Source organism: Canis lupus, chromosome 24 (assembly GCF_011100685.1).
Source record: "Canis lupus familiaris isolate Mischka breed German Shepherd chromosome 24, alternate assembly UU_Cfam_GSD_1.0, whole genome shotgun sequence".
NCBI lineage: Eukaryota > Metazoa > Chordata > Mammalia > Carnivora > Canidae > Canis > Canis lupus.
This window is the reverse complement of record NC_049245.1, coordinates 13,217,640-13,234,997: the sequence shown is the minus strand read 5'-3', so window position 1 is coordinate 13,234,997 and position 17,358 is coordinate 13,217,640. Positions and strand designations below refer to the sequence as shown.

The 17,358-nt window shown below is 39.8% G+C and overlaps 1 protein-coding gene across 11 annotated transcripts in view; it reads left to right on the top strand.

The window, feature by feature from the left end:
* PLCB4 (phospholipase C beta 4) overlaps positions 1–17,358 on the top strand; it is a 419,571-nt gene that overhangs the window by 391,340 nt on the left and 10,873 nt on the right. For all 11 annotated transcript variants that reach the window (XM_038571637.1, XM_038571634.1, XM_038571639.1 and 8 more), the window contains 4 exons: positions 9,027–9,142; positions 10,437–10,512; positions 12,446–12,621; positions 15,528–15,629. In XM_038571637.1, coding sequence (XP_038427565.1) covers positions 9,027–9,142; positions 10,437–10,512; positions 12,446–12,621; positions 15,528–15,629 — 470 coding nt within the window. The remainder of the gene's footprint in view (positions 1–9,026; positions 9,143–10,436; positions 10,513–12,445; positions 12,622–15,527; positions 15,630–17,358) is intronic.

Below are 17,358 nucleotides of genomic sequence, written 5' to 3'. Positions count from 1 at the left end.
GTGTTAGCACATGGGATGTTCATAACATCCTCTAGTTGGGATGATGTCAGTACACTGGTTACCTGCACAGCTACTCAAGAAAGGTGCCCCTCAATTCTTTCGAACTTGACCTACATACATACTACAGAGCAGAGTCGCAGAGTCATCTATTGTCTTCCTTGTCTGAACCTTTGAGTCCAAGCTGAGTCAGGTTGGCAAACAGACCCAGCTGCCTGATCAGAAAAGTGATAAAGGCAGTGTAGACATCCACTTGGGCCTCTGTAGCAAACTGGCATAGCCCAGGTGGCTTAAACAACAAACACTTATTTCTCAGAGTCAGGAGGCTGTATGTCCCAAAGTCAAAGTGCAGCAGATTCAGTGCATGGTGACAGCCCCTTACTGGATTTCAAAGGACCTCCTTGCTATGTCCTCACGTGGTGGAGAGAGCTATCATTTCTCTCATGTCTCTTCTAATAAGGGCACTAATCCCATCTGTGAGGGCTCTACCCTCATGACCTACTCCCCTCACAGAGGCCCCACCTCCAAATTCCATTACAGGGGGAATGAGGGCTTCCACATACAAATTTGGAGAAGGGACAGAAACAGACCATTAATAGGTGGAAAATTATTTTTCTGTGACACAGTTTAGAGCTGACCTTGGTAGATCTTCCCCTCTGCCTCAGACATCACTGCACTTCATTCAGTCACTCTCATTTCATCATGCTTGTTGGCAGGGACACCTTCATGTTGTTTAATAACCAGTAAACCCCAGATGGCTGAGAGAACCTATGTTGCATTCATTTGTAAAACACAAGCGAGTTTCTTGGAGCCCCATGTTATGGGAGCACCAGTACCTACAAGGAGATTTTAAATCTCCCTAAATCCAACTATCTGAATTTGTGTGGGCTTTCATAACAGCTTTAGGGTGTGTTTTTTGGAGGAAGTGTTCAAAATTCCTTAGGTCAAGCAGCAGAGAAAATTGCCACAGTAAAATGTGCCATGCTTGCCTGTTACTTTTCAGAAGTATTTCTGAGCAGGGCAATGCATTTCACTGCTTGTTTTTCATACCTTCATGCACTGCAGAAGTTCACGTTACCAGCGTGTGATTATGAGCTTACGAATGAATCACTTATCCCACATTAAATACACAGGGGACCCACTTTATTCAGATTACTTTGACAGTATAATTTATGAATTCTGAATTCTATAGTGTTTTTTTTCCTGTTTCTCTTTTTTCTAAATTCAGTTAATTAGTATATAGTGTACTATTAGTTTCAGAAGTAGAGTTCAGTGATTCCATCAGTTGCATACAACATCCAGTGCTCATTACTTGAAGTGCCCTCCTTAATGCCCATCACCCAGTTACCTCATCCCCCCACCTATCTCCCCTCCAGTATCCCTCAGTTTGTTTCCTAGAATTAAGAATCTCTTAGATTCGTCTCCCTCTGTTTTTGTCTTATTTTTCCCTCCCTTCCCCTATGATCCCTTGTTTTGTTTAGTAAATTCCACATATGAGTGAAATAATATGATAATTATCTTTCTCTGATTGACTTATCTCACTTAGCATAATACCCTCTAGTTCCATCCACATCATTGCACATGTAAGGTTTCATTTTTGATGTCTGATTAATACTCCATTGTATATATATACCACGTCTTCTTTATCCATTCATCTCTCAATGAACATCTGGACTCTTTCCATAGTTTGGCTATTGTGGGCATTGCTGCTATAGACATTGGGGTGCAGGTGCCCCCTGGGATCGCTATGTTTGTATCCTTTGGGTAAATACCTAGTAGTGCAATTACTGGGTCATAGGGTAGCTCTGTAGTGGTTTTATGTAAATCTACCAATAAGGCTAATATTTATTGAGTGACGGTTTTGTGTTGCACATTTTGGGGGAAAGAGTGACAGAGGGAGAGAGAATCTTGAGCAGGCTCCAAGCCCAGAGCAGAGCCTGATTTGGGCTTGATTCCACAACCCTGAGCTCATGACCTGAGCTGAAATCAAGAGCTGGATGCTTAACCGACTGAGCCACCCAGGTGCCCTTGTGTTACACATTTTATGTACATTCTCAACTCTTCACAATATCCCTGAAGCTTAAGTAACACTGTCCACATTCTAGAAATGTATGAAATGAAATTCAGAGAGATGAGTCCCTATACTAGAGTGATAGAACTAGTTAATGCTGGTAACGAGCCTCATTTGCTTAGGTCTAACACACCTTTTACAATTCACCACATTATCACCATGTATTAAAAATGCATTTCATCTGTTTTAATTGTTCAAGGTTTCACAAATAATTTCCAATAATTAGAGCTTCCTATCTATAAACTTTCTGTAACTTTTCAGTCTATAATATCTCCCTAATATTTTCCATGGTCTCATCTGACCTACCTCCTAAGATGAAGGATTTAGATGAATGTTTACTTGCCTAATATATACTGAGGCCTACTCTGCACACACACTTATCTTTAAAACTTTTGAAAAAGGAAAAACCATTGAAGGAGCGGGGAGGGATGTGTATTTCTTAACATTGGACACACTTCCTGCCTCATGTCCATTTGAATTTGTTTATCCTAACATTGATTTTTCTGTCAATACTTGTAAAATGGTAAAACTAGCTAATATATATTTAAGTTTATTTAAGTGCTTAGGTATTCTTGTAACAATTATGTAAAAGAGCACTATAATTATATTGTGTCAGGAGTTCTGGATAGCCCTACTTTTCTGAATAACAAACTACCCTCAAATGTAGTGACTTAAAATAGCAGCCATTTATTAGCTCATGATTTTGTGGGTTGGCAGTTTGGGCCAAGTTAGTTAGGCTCAGTGGTTCAGCTGGGCTCCTGCTTTCGTGGCCAGGTTGAGGCCTGGTGGCACTGGCTCACTTAGAAAGAGCTCTGCTGAGCCATTTCTCACTGCTCTATGTGGCCTCTTATCTACAAACAGGCTAGTTATTCACTTGGTAGGGGTTTCAAGAGGCCAAGCAGAAGCATACAAAGTTTGTTGAGGTCTTAGCTCAGAATGGCACATAATCACTTCCGCCTCATTTTCCTGGTAAAGCAACTCATAAGGATGATCCAGATTTAAGGGCTGAGGACTCTACTTCCTGACAAGAGGAGCCACAAAGTCACATTACGAAGTAGGGGGATAGAGAGAGTGGATGCAGAGAAAGAATTGTGGCCATTTTTGCAAACCATTGACCATTTGTCAGATGAGATAATTTATACTTTAAAAGAATACAGCTTGACTAAATCACCTAGGTTTTAAACGGTGGAGTCAGGATGTGAATCAAAATTCTAACTCCAGAACTCAAGCATTTTTTTTTAGTATATTTGATACACAATGTTAAATTTTAACATAGTTTAACCAATGTTAAATTGGTTCCAGATGTGCAACATAGGGATTTGACAAGTTTACACACTGGGCTGTGCTCACAAGTATAGCTGCATCTGTCACCATGTGATGCTGTTAAAATACCATTGACTATATTCCTTATGCTACGCTTTTTATTCCTGTGACATTTTCATTCCATAACTGGAAGCCTATATCTCCCACTCCCCTTCACCCATTTTGCCCAACTCCTGTCCCCTCTGACAGCCGTCAGTCTATATTTATAGCTCTGATTCTGCTTTTTGTTTATTCATTTGTTTTGGGTTTTTTAGGTCCTGCATATGAGTGAAATCATATGGTATTTGTCTTATTTCACTTAGCATAATATTCTCCAGGTCTATCCATGTTGTTGCAAATGGCATGATCTCATCCTTTTTTATGGCTGCATAACATCCCATTTTATGTAAGTGTGTGTGTGTGTGTGTATGTGTCCTTGTCTATATCCATTTACCTATCAATGGACACTTACGTTGCTTCCACATCTTGGCTATTGTAACTACAGAGGACCATATATCTTTTAGAATTAGTGTTTTCTTTGGGTAAATACCCAGTAGTGAAATTCACATTCTTAACACTCTACTGTGTTACCTCTGAGTTTTCCCACATCAGTGTTTCTTTCTCATATTTTCTTGGTGGTCTTAGTAAAAGGTTTTTAAAAGAAATCATGATTCCATCAGGGCACAAATATTTTGGCTTCCTTTGGGACTGTTTTTTTCAAAATATGACCCTTGGACCAGGAGTTGGAGGCTTGGCAAAAAATGCATATTCTTACATCTGTGACTTAGTTATAATCTCAAAGAAGAGGTCTGGGAAATAAATTTAAGTGAACTCCTTTCCTGCATACATTTCAAGAATTGTTGCTTTAGGAATATTATTTGGTATTCTCTAATGTCTCTTGCCTTAGTGCAAGCCCCTCTAATTGCCTGCAAGCTATATAGATCTTTAAAAAACAGATTTTGACCTGTTGTCACGCGATAATGAGAATAAATTACCCCCAGCCTTTTTGTGAAACAACACCTACAACAGCTTTTTAACAATTTTGAAGCCACCTAAGATAGGGCTAAGATTTGCCACCCTAAAGCCTTGGGTTATAAAGTAACCTACTGAGGAGGGAACATGGCCCAGGCTGTACCCACCCAACAACAGCATCCATGGCATCAACCTTGGCAGTTGGCAACCAAGAGCAGAGAGTCATATTTAGTCCATATTAAGACTACAGGGCACTCCCAACTCTCACATATCAGGTAAATAGTGCCACTTCTGAGACCTATAGGGAAGCAAAGAATCCAAGAGCTAAATCCCAGTGGCTTAAGACACAAACGTGTTGTGCAAAAGAAATCTTATTTTCAAACTTGAAGGTTAGCTATAGTATGGAGGAGAAGTTGTGGTGTATGAGGATCTGCCATCTGCAAGAGAGACATAGAAATAGGTGTGTGAGCTACTTTTAGGATACTAAGCAGAAAAGTCAGGAGTAATGACCATTTGAGCCCAAAATGAGATTAGGATACTAGTTAACATGCCTAGGTTTTGGCTTTTGGCAATGGTCAATGGCTGTTGCTTTTGACCCTGTGAGTACAGCTGGCAATTAGACTTCTATGCATCTCTCCTTTTCTAGAACCACTTCTTCAATTTGAATGGAAACTAGGGGAATAGTTTTCAAGTGTCCATTAGATGAGACATAGCAAAAGCAGAACTAAGCAAGAGTAATTTTCCCTAATGCATGACTCACCAAGACCAGACTAGGATTCTTTATTCTTTCAGTAAGAAATGGGCATACTTTTAGGTTGTCTTATGTGGTCAAATCCTTAGAGCAAATAAAACCCAAAGTTAAGTAAGTATCCCCAATAAAATATTAGAAGAATAATTACAACTTAAATGTCTATAGGGGACCAAACAAGAAGTAAATGATGGAAGTTGGACGGATACAGAAAACAGAAGGGCATTCATTCCCATTCAAAAGGCAAATCAGACTTAGTTCCCCACCATTGGTGCCTTGAGAGTCCATGGGCCAGCTTCATTCTCAAAAGAGGACTCATAAAATCTTACATGAACTTCCAGATCTTTAAATATTAGTCCCTAATTCAGTCTTCTTTCAAAACACCATGTAGAGGGGGGAGAAATCTTAAATTCATAGGCTAGATGCATCCCTGGGGCAACCGGTTTGCAGCATCACCATCAGATGAGTCAAATTCAATGCCTGAGAAACTGACTAACATTTGGCATTTCAGTAAAGCTACTAATGGAAAATTTGTTCTTTGCTATATAAGCAATTTAGCTGATAACATCAAGGCTGCTGTTAAACTCATCAAGACCTCAATGCCAGACCCACAACTCTGTTAGGAAGAAACACAGCAACCACCCACAGAGGCAGCTTACTGGTGACCTCAGAGTTACATGCTGAGCAAACATGACTTGCTCCAATTATTCAGCCATATCTGTGGTACAGTCATTCACGCCCACTGTCCCATCAGTCACAAGAATGAATTGCAGCAGCAATTTCTCCAAAAGAAGCTTAATTTACTCTTACCTCCAATAAGAGACCTATAAATTCTGCTAAAAGCTGTACATGTATTTTCCCCAAAAATATCCCAACTAAGATTGACTTTTCAGTCCACACATCCAATTTGGGTACTCTTGACCTTAATGAATTTAAAAAAACAAAAATTTGTGCCTCTTCCATAATGTCTCCCGGTTGAATTAAGGGCCGAAGAATAAAACCAATGATAATCTTTTTCTGAGTTAAAATGGACTGAAAGATCATTTTCTGGCTCCTCTGTTTTACACTTCAGGAAGCTGAGGCTTCACCACCATCAAATAAGTAGGAGCCCATGCCTTTGTGAAGGGAAAAGTGAGTCTGGAAACCAGATTTTCCCAAAATACTTCAGTGACCACTTCTTACCACACAGGAATAGTTTTAAGCACGTAGAGAAACAGAGAATTTTTTTTTAAGACCAGCTTTCTTATTATTTGTATTAACAGTAATCATTTTGATTCAATGTGCTTCTAATTTCCCATATGATTCCTGCATATACTAGGTAACTTTACAGCTCATAACCAACCCATGAGGGCAGCCTGGGTGGCTCAGCAGTTTAGCGCCGCCTTCAGCCCATGGTGTAATCCTGGAGACCCAGGATCCAGTCCCACGTCGGGCTCCCTGCATGGAGCCTGCTTCTCCTTCTGCCTGTGTCTCTGCCTCTCTCTCTCTGTCTCTCATGAATAAATAAATAAAATCTTTAAAAAAAATGGATCTTGTTCAGTTTTCTAAGAAAGAAAGTGAGGGCTGGAAAGATTTATATAAGCTTCACAAGGCCATTTGGCTAATTATTGACTGAGCTCAGACCAGAATCCAAATCCTCCTGCTATTCCCTTGATGTTTTTTCATGTGTATAACAAATATTTATCGAGTGCAAGTTTTATGCCATGTAGTGGTGAATACACTTGCCCTGCCTTTGTAGAGCATGTCTTACCTACTGGAATCCATCATGAATGCCTTTCTGGCAAAAACAGCTTCATTCCTCATTTCTAATCGGGTTAATAAGATTCACCACAATATTTCTATAAGAAATAGTCTGTCAACGTACTTCCGAGTCTCAAAGCCTCACCTTTTCTTGTGCTGCACTAGGATATTTAAAGAACAATCTTCTCCACCCTTCCTTAAAAACTAGAGAGAAACAGGAAAGTAGAGAGATTACACAGGAAAGATTCTAATATGTTTGAATCTGCACTTGCATAGAGCCCCTTATTTATTTGCCCAGGAAAATTAACACATGTGCTGGGTAAGCACGATGTCTTTAAATCTTAAAAGGAAGACTATTAGTAAAGCATTTTAGTAGGCTTGTTTATGTCCACAACATACAAGAGTGATTAAATCCATTCAAATAAGGATACATTAACATGTTGACTCCTGAGGCATTGATTCAGTGTAGAGCAAAGGTTTATTAATTTAATCATTCTACTTGCTCTCCCTTATTCCAAGTCACTTTCTGTATTATCCTGGATATTGAATAATATGAACATGTTACTGTATTTTGAATAAGGTGTAGCAGGCATTTGAAATATGATTAATATCATGTTAACTTTTAGTCCTAACAACCTGGTGAACTAGGTGTCACTATCCCAGTTAAAAAGATGAACAGATTGGGAGGCTAGGTGAGTTGCCCCAGAATTTGAGACTGAAGAGCCCATGTCCTTAACCCAATACCACATTGCAAAAGCTCTGGCTGAAATGTGTTTATAATACAAAGTGCATGTATATTGGGAATGTGGCTAGATTAATGAGGTGTTCCTGCCACAAATTAAATAAGATACTGTTACATATGACTCCCTGACCCCCAAGTCCACAGCAAGGTAGCATCACCTTTGACCACCCTCTTGTCCCCATTGTCAGTTCCTGTTCTGAGAATCTCCCCACCAGCACCATCCTTCTCCACGATGTCTCCCAAAGGCATTTATCCAACTGAACAAGAATCTATACATGTGCACCAACATTTTTCTGAAAAATACATATATAAACAAATTATATAGATCAAGCCCTATGTTAATCAACTAACAGCCCTGGGACATTAAGGAAATCTTGGTAAAATTAAATATACCTTCCTCATTTATATTTTAGGAAATCTTTTAAATATGTTCCTAAACTGGGTTTCCTTAAAAAAAATGTTTTCCTAAGGTAGGCTAGACTTTAAGTTACTCACTTTAAAAAATAAGGAAAAGGAAATACAGTCTGAAAAACATCCATCCCTTCCCATCTTCAACACCATCTCATTCCTCTAGTTTCTCAAGACTAAGACTAGGATATAGCAGCAAGTGTATTCCTGATTGTATGGATTTGCCCTGGCAATTCCCACATTGGCCAGGTAAGAAGCTAAAGAAATCTGACTTCAGAGAAGTTACTGGCTGTGATCAAATTATCAGAAGGAAAGAATGTTTATAGAAAAATACTTATTTTCAAAGTGTTGCAGCCCCAATTTCCTAATTATTTGAAGCAGAAGGGGAAATATTTTAAACATCTGTAAAGCTGAAGGCCACAGCTCCTGGATACTGTGTCATCCTCATGAATGCACCTAGATGAGGAGGCCAGTGAAAATACCACGTGATGTGGATTTGAAGTCAGCTGACAGCGACAACCCCACTGGTAATTCTCACTGTTTAATGGTGGTATTTAACACCTTCCAAAAATGCCCTGTGTGTTTAGAAGCAATGTCACATGTAAATAGTTACACTTAGCAGGTGGAAGAGAGAAAATACATATTGAGTATTTGAGAACCAATGTGTGGAAGAGGCTGTGGACTAATTATGTGTCTCAAACAGAACAAAGATGGTTGGGTAAAAGTTCTGTGGAAAACATGTATGTATAGAAGAGAGGACTTTGGGATGATTGGTGTTGCCCAGTAGTGGGCAGAGATGCCTTTTGGGTGGGTGTGTTCTTTAGGCTGAGGCTAGACACTCCATTTTTAGGGTGTCCCTCATACAAGAAACTCCTGTGTTGGGTGGGAGATTGGAAATACTTCCACTTCTCAGTAGCAGTTACTCCTAGATTTCTAAATCCAAGATTCTGGGAAAGCTGGTGAAAACCATTCCAGCCCAACACAGGTTAAGTTTATTAGCCACACTGGAAGAACTCAACATGTAACTGCAGATTCTTCTTATTCAGGAACACAGCACCATGCAGAAGTTGCACTGCACACAAGTTGACAAAATTGTGGCACAGTATGACAAAGAGAAGTCGACACATGAGAAAATCCTAGAGAAGGCGATGAAGAAGAAGGGGTAATGGCTCTTTATTTCCTTCTGGAAGCTGTCTGCCTTTTTATATTTTGTCTTTCCCCACAGTTCAGTTGACTGCTTAGGCCAAGGAAGAACTTAGTCTTGACTGTGTTTTCATCATTAAAAAGTTTTCTTGGAAATAAGCAACTCATTCAACTGAAGGCAGGGAATGAAATGGAAAAGAGATTTATTCCAGTTCGACAGCCATTGGTTGGTGACACCATAACTATGTCTCACATGTGTTTTTCATTCAGGTATCTTTAAGGTGAATGAGGAGAAAAGGAAGGACAAGCTAAAGTTGGGAAATTTTTTTTTTTTAAAGTTGGGAAATTTTGAAATTACATAAATCCTTTTGCATAGCCAGAAAATAAATAATATCTTGATTTTTAATATTACAGAGATTCTTAATATTGCAAGAATCTTTAGCTTATGCCAACAGATAAGACTTAAATAAAACTTATCATTGCATTTACCAGAAAATATTTTGTCTAGCATTAAGCCAGGGGGATGTTTTTGTGATGCCACAAGCTCACCAAATAACAGACTAAAGGGAGCGCATACTTGGTGCCAGCCCTTGAGAAGTAATAGATCTGATGAGGGTCCTAGCATTTTTAGAATACTGCTTCTTTCAGAGACATTCTCAAAAATATAATGAAGCATTCTAAGTTAGGCCATAATACATCAGAGGATATATGCTGAAGACAGAAGCTCAGGACCTGTTCTGGTTTCAGCAATGCTACAGATAATCCAAAAGGGAAAAATAATCACAGAAATAAGCAGTAATGGTTGCTGGGAAATTGCCTTGTATGTATTTCCTACTCACAATAGAATAAGAAGCAAAAATTGCCCTATGATGCCAAGAAATGCTATTTTCTGCCTTGCTGGCATGTGTAAAAGACAAAAATCTGGCTTTATAACCAGAAAGAATTTAAAAATTTGCTTCAAGGCTGAGGACCTCTTTTCTAGTTATTATCACCAATTTATTTTATTGAATAAATGAAAAATTACCCTAAAGAAAAGCAGGAACCAAAATGGAAACTCTGACAACAGACCCTTAACAATGAAATCATTATTTGATCTACAGTGTCTCTTTGTATAGTGGTTGAATTGAGTAATCATGATGTGGATGTTTTCTAAGGTGTACATCTATTACTAGAAATACTGATGTTGCCCAATGAGCCATGGCAACCCATGTTTGATGAACAAATTGTCTTCATTAGAAAGCTTTGGAGCAAGGGCCCATGGGAATGGGAAGATATCTAACATCTGGTACACACTGATGATTTTCCATTTTCAGGGGAAGTAATTGTCTCGAAATGAAAAAAGAAACAGAAATTAAAATTCAGACACTGACATCAGATCACAAATCTAAGGTAAGAAGATGCCTATTTTTACAGCAGGAACTTGCAAAAGATACTTTCTAATTTTTTAGAAGCCCTACCTGATGTAAATCAGAAATAATAATAACTTGGGTCTAGTCTGGGAAGTCAAGGGATCTCGGCATTCACATTTGTTCGAGACTCACTGGCTTTGAGAAGAGGCATTTCCTGGAGCATCTCTTCCTTCATCTGAAGAAATATGCATACAGTCTGTCCATGTTGTCTGCCTTAGGGGTATGAAGTGAAACAGCACATTGTCTAAGAGGAAATACTATTTAAAATACAAAACGTGGACAGCCCAGGTGGCTCAGCAGTTTAGTGCTGCCTTCAGCCCGGGCCTGATCCTGGAGACCCGGGATAGAGTCTAATGTCAGGCTCCCTGCATGGAGCCTGCTTCTCCCTTTGCCTGTCTCTCTCTCTCTCTCTCTCTCTCTCTCTCTCTCTCTCTCTCTCTCGAATAAATAGATAAAGTCTTAAATAAATAAATAAATAAATAAACAAACAAATAATACAGAGTATGCTTCTCTAGAGAGGTAACATGAAACGTGACAAAAAACCACCCAACTTGTGGACTGAGTAAATCTTTGATACTTCTTCCATTCTAACTTTGTGTTGGAAGTTTAGAATTGGAAAAAAAATCAAGAGATGACATTCTAGGGAGATGAGCCCAATTACTCCTATTTCCCCAAAAACACAAGAAAATTGGAACTTGGGATACTTACTAGTTTTTGGACATTTGGAGAACTGAGCACTAAGTTCCAGTGAAGAACACAAATAACTCTTCAAGCAGTAATAGTTATAAAAAGAGGGGGAATACTCTTAAAATTCCCAACCCTAGCTTTTCGTCAAACCAGCCAGCCTCCATATGTCTACATGCAACTCTGTCATCTAGCCCGGTGGCCCTGCTGCCTGCATGGGCCAGCCAAGCTATTCAAACTAAGGTTCTCCTCAGTGTTCTGTATTTTGTGTCCATTCTAGAATTAATGTCTATGAACATGCCATGATTTTCTAGAAGCTTTGCACAAATAGGAAAGTAGAAACCTTGGCAATGATACCAGTTAGCTTTAACTGCAGAGTAAGCCATGTTAAAATTTAGTGACTCAAGACACCTACCAATTATTAACTTAAAATTCAGGGGGTCAGAATTTGGGCTATACTCACTTGGGTAGCTCTACTGATTCTGAATAGGCTCACTCATGCGTCTGCATTCAGCTGGGATAGATGGTTATAACTCATATCTAGTCATCAGCTGGCTGTGCTTGCTTTTTTCTACATGACTTCTCATCCTCCAACAGGCTAGCATAGGCTCTGTCACAAGGTAGCAATGGGGCTCCAGAGAGTGAAAGAGGGAGATTCTTCTTGCACCACATTTGCTATTGTCTCAGGGCTAACGCAAGTCACAAGATAAGCCAGATTCAAGGAGGTGGGGAAATGGACTTCTAGCTCTTGATGAGGGAAGGTACAAAACCACACTGCAAAGAGCAATGGATATGGGGATGGGAAGACTTTCTACCCCCACATCCATTAGGGTTGACACATTGAGTCACAATCCAGAGATAAGAGAACCTAGAGCTCTCCTCAGACCTGTGGGCTTGTGGATATGAAGCTGGAAAAGCATGAGGAGATGAGGAAAATCTGTTAGAATCAGAAAAGGAGTCCAGGGCCTGGGCAGAAGGTAACACAAACAAGTTAGGCAGTGAAGTCACAGGTGACAGCTGAGTATTTAGAGCCAAAGCAATTAATTATTTTAATAACTTATGACTTCCTGATTCCCATGGATTAATACATATTTTTTGCAGGTTGTAGTATCTGTTGATTCACCAACTAAATTGGTGGGTGGAATTTGAAATGCATGACTGATACTGTGTTTTCACTTCATACCTGATCTCTGAGAGTTCTGAGTGCCACTGTCCCTTTTCCCACACAGGTCAAAGAGATAGTGGCCCAGCACACAAAGGAGTGGTCAGAAATGATCAACACCCACAGTGCTGAGGAGCAAGAAATCCGGGACCTGCACCTTAGCCAGCAGTGTGAGCTCCTGAGAAAGCTACTGATCAGTGCCCATGAGCAGCAGACCCAGCAGCTGAAACTGTCCCATGACAGGTAGGCAATGTGCCTTCTCCAGAGGGAACTCCTAATTTTGTATTAAAACTGAGCTGTTACACATATCATGTCATATAGCTGAGACGAGCAACATGAACCATAAGCAGTGGCCTCAAAGTGCCTACAAGTATTGGCAAGGTATTAACACTCACATGAAAAACTAAGTTGAATTACACATAGTATATGATGCATCCTAAAAAGCAGTGCAGCCCAAAAGAGCTTGCTGCCTCCAGAGTGGTCAGAGGCTTCACAGCAGTAGGGCCAACTCTGGGCTTTGGAAAATGTTCTGGAGCCTTTTAGGAAGAGAAGACACAGAGGAGACAAAGACTAGCCAGTTAAGCTCTTAGATCAGATTGGATCTGATCACTCAATGGCCAAACATGGTGAGACCCTTCTTCACATTATTAGGACTTCTAGGAATTTTAGGAGGTAGGCTTAATCAAGAAACAGCAATAAAGTATCAGTTTATGTGGGTTTCCTCCAGCGTCTGCAAAATGAATATTACATTTAGAATACTGCAAATGATGAGCTGCACCCCACCCTGACCCTGCCTCCATCAGAAGAGAGTTGATGAATGTCAGTTACCTCCTTTTATCACAGCTTTGTTACAGCCCCCAGCTTCTCCCTTCATGCCTACTCTATGCCACTGTTAGGGTCTATTGATACATACAAAAGAGTAGAAAATAGAAGCATTATATAAACAAAGCAAACAAAAAAGTTTTCTTTTTTTTTTTTAAAGATTTTATTTATTTATTCATGAGAGACACAGAGAAAGGCAGAGACACAGGCAGAGGGAGAAGCAGGCTTCACGCAGGAAGCCTGACATGGGACTCGATCCCAAGTCTCCAGGATCACCACCTGGACTGAACGTGGCGCTAAACCGGTGAGCCACCTGGGCTGCCCACAAAAAAGTTTTCAAGTGTTAACTGCATAAATTATCTGGGTGTGTTCCATGAATTCCCAACCTTGTTTTGAAGTGATAGATCCGGCAGTAAGAACGAGAACTGCTTTGCCATCATTGCTGATTCTCATTCAAGGCAACGGAATGAATTTTCTGTGCTTAGGTTTGCTGAAGGATTGTGGTCTATACCCTTTCCATTTTAAAGCATTCTGTCAAGTTGTATAAGATTAGGAGTTGTCTTTTCTTTTTTTCCCTGCGAGATGCTCTTGATTCAGTACACAGAATGGTACTGCAGCAGTAGTCAAAGAGTGGTAAGCAGACCTGATTGTAGGCATGTAGCCTTACTTAGAGAAATTTCATAGGATAAGACACTCCTCTCTTATCTTTCTTGTCATTGAATAAAGAAAAAAGATAGCCCTCAACGGTAGGCATTGTTCAAAAGGGAAAAAGGTAAACTAATTCTTGCATGGCTTAGGAAGTTACTTGAAGAGAGCATAACCTAATTACTAATTTACCTTAAAAAATGAATGTTCTGCAGGGGCATTTTTCCAAGTAACAGCAGCATTTAGGCTTTTTCTCAAGCACCCTGTGGTTGTATCTTCCTCATCATCATGGGTGTTGCTCTTTGTTAAAAAGAAATCTTGCCCTTGGGGCACCTAGGTGGCTCTGTGGTTGGATGTTATGATCCTTCAGCTCAGGTCATGATCCCCGGGTCCTGAGATTGAGTCCCGCATTGGGCTCTCTGTGGGGAGTCTGCTTCTCCCCCTGCCTGTGTCTCTGCCTCTCTGTCTCTCATGAATAAATGAATAAAATCTTTTTAAAAAAATCTTACCCCCTAAGACTAGTCAGCCACATTTGGTCACTGAGAAGCGCTTATTGAATGAATGGATACAGAAATGGTCAGTTTACTGACATGAACTTAACAATTTGAGAGCCATTTTCTTCGGCTAGGAGTTTCTATGCATATTCCTGCCTCTGTAGGCTTGGTGTTGTCCATCACTTTTGATAGAATGCAGACAGTACTTAGAACACCTGACTCCTTGGTCACTCATTTCCAGGAATGATTTCAAGGAAACCCTATAGGTTCCAGAAAAAGTTCTTTGTTAATAACATTCATTTCAGTGTTCTAAAATGTATACTTTTGGGATGCCTGCGTGGCTCAGTGGTTTAGCGTCTGCCTTTGGCCTAGGGTGTGATCCTGAAGTCCTGGGATCGGGTCCTACATCGGGCTCCTTGCATGGAGCCTGCTCCTCCCTCTGCCTATGTCTCTGCCTCTCTCTCTCTCTGTCTCTCATGAATAAATAAATAAAATCTTTAAAAAATAAATAAAATAAAATGTATCCCTTTAATATACACATAAATGATCTATGACTCTTTCTCATGTGCACAGACATTCTAGCACATGCGGGGATCGGGAGCCTTATGTAAACATCCTTTTTCCCTCCTTCCCATGCTTATCTGAAACTACCCTGTCCCCTTCATTCCCATGAGGTGTCAGAGAACATGAAGATCACTTGTGAGGGTAAGGATATACTCTGTCTCTCTTCCAGGCCATCTGATTCCAAGAAATGTAGGGCAAAGCTGGAAGATCTTTATATTTTTATGGACAAACATAATGTCTCTTCATCCCAGTTCATCATTATTACTTCCCCAGTAGGTGACCCACTTCCACTTATCATGGATTGGGGCTCTTTCTCGCCTTTTCACAGTATACAGATTAACTCGATGAGCTCAAAAATGAAAAACAAAAAAGTCAACCTAGTCTTGTTGTTACACGTAGAATTTATTTACTTTTTTTATTATGCGTATTTAACTATAACATAAAATTTGCCATTTTTACTGTGTTTAAAAGTATGTGGCAGTCAGCACATTCATACTGTTGTGCAGCCATCAGCACCATCCATCTCCAGGACTTTCTCATCTCCCCCTACATTGAAATTCTGTCCCCAGTAAACACTAACTCCCCATTTACCCCCGCTCCCGTTTGTTTCCTTTTAATATTTAGGGAAAGCAAGGAAATGCGAGCACACCAGGCTAAGATTTCTATGGAAAACAGCAAAGCCATCAGCCAAGATAAATCTATCAAGAACAAAGCAGAACGGGAAAGGTAAGCCTGAGAATACTCGCTCTGGGGAGGTAGCACTGGTGGGGAAGCATAAACCAACAGCATTTATGTGTGTATACATATGTGTACTCAAAATCCTTGTGAGTATTGGCTAAGAATTCTGCTATTATAACTGCTATGGAGCTTTATTGTTGTTGCTATAGAACACTTGTCTTCTGATTGTTTACTACCACAAGGCAGATAAATGTACATTCAATATATGTGTGCTCACCTCCAAACAAAATTGTATAAAATATGGCAAAATATCCTTCCCACATTCCATTGGGTCCTCCCACAAGCATCTCACTGGTTCTGCCCCAGTGAGGATCTATACTGGATATTCTGGATGGGATGGTTCTAAATAGTAGCCTGTAGATGGTCAGTCTTCTGCCTTTGATCTGCCTTGTGCTGTCCTTGACGCCAGGGGTCATCTCAAAAGCCCCCACTCAGTTTTGCTTGTTTGACCTTTTCTTAGGTTGGGGTATTTATTTATTTATTTATTTTAGAAACAGACTAAAACAGGAATTTGGTTGTGTGTGATTTACTGAGGAAGGGATCTTCAGAGAAGAGGAGTAGGGAAAGCAGGAAGGGTCCCAAGCAGTGGCGGAGTAAGGGTATGTTGGTCTCAGCTACAGTGAGTCCTTCAGCCTGATCCCAAGCTCTACAGGGTAAGCTGCACCACTGATTTCTTTGAACCAACGGTATCTCGCTTTTGTATTTCCGTGTTAGTCACATCCTGGGACTGGGGAAAAGTTTGACCTCCAGAGAAGGTTCTAGGTGCAAACCCTTTAGGCAAAGACAGTAAAGTAGATTTGAGAGGACATCAGGAGTCATGTTACCCAAGAGACGGAGTTAAGAGCACTTGATTCCCAGTGAGCCAAGTGAAGATTAGTCTTAGGACTGAGACCTGAGCACGTTTAGGGCTTCAAGGCATTCCACTCTCCCTTAGCTGTAGGCTGAGCTGCTGCAGAACTTTGTAGCTGCAAAGGAAAGTACCTGTGCTTCATGGTCTCCTTGTCTACATGGTCTTTTATGGGTGGATGCTCATCGGATACCTGATGTGTTCTCTTTATTTTGAACATGGCAAGAATTGCTGTCCAACTACCTCAATTTCATTGACTTTTTATTTTTTTTCATTGACTTTTTAAAGCACATCTCAATTACTATTGGAAATGGAAATGAATTGACTCTTTAAAATGTTGCTTGAAAAATTTCCCAATCAATGTGGAGCATCTAGGGAAATTATTACTCCATTTAATCTTTGCACCATCCTGTTGTTCTTATTTATTTATTCTCAAACAAGGAACTTTGTTTTAAGGGCCTTTTATATGTGGAATTGACATTATCTGGTTTAGCTCAAAAACGTAAAATATTCCAGCCATGATAAAACCTCCATTTGAACTATTTTAGACTGCCTAAACTATAATATAGAATTCAGTAGGATAAATGTGCTCATCGTTAAACAGCTCTTTATCATTTCTTTCAAGTATGTTACAAAGTGAACTTCAGCCCAGTCGAGATTGTATTATCTTAAACTCTGAGTTACTGATATTGACCAAGTTTTTAATTTTTTTATTTGACTTTGTTTCCAGTGGTAGGTGGTTCTAAAACATCTACAAATGGCTGGTTTTTAAAATAATTTCTCTGTGCAGAATGGTTACCTTCTACACACGCACATTATGTGTCCACTTTAACGAAGTACTGAGAATTAAAATTAAAACTTTATAATCAG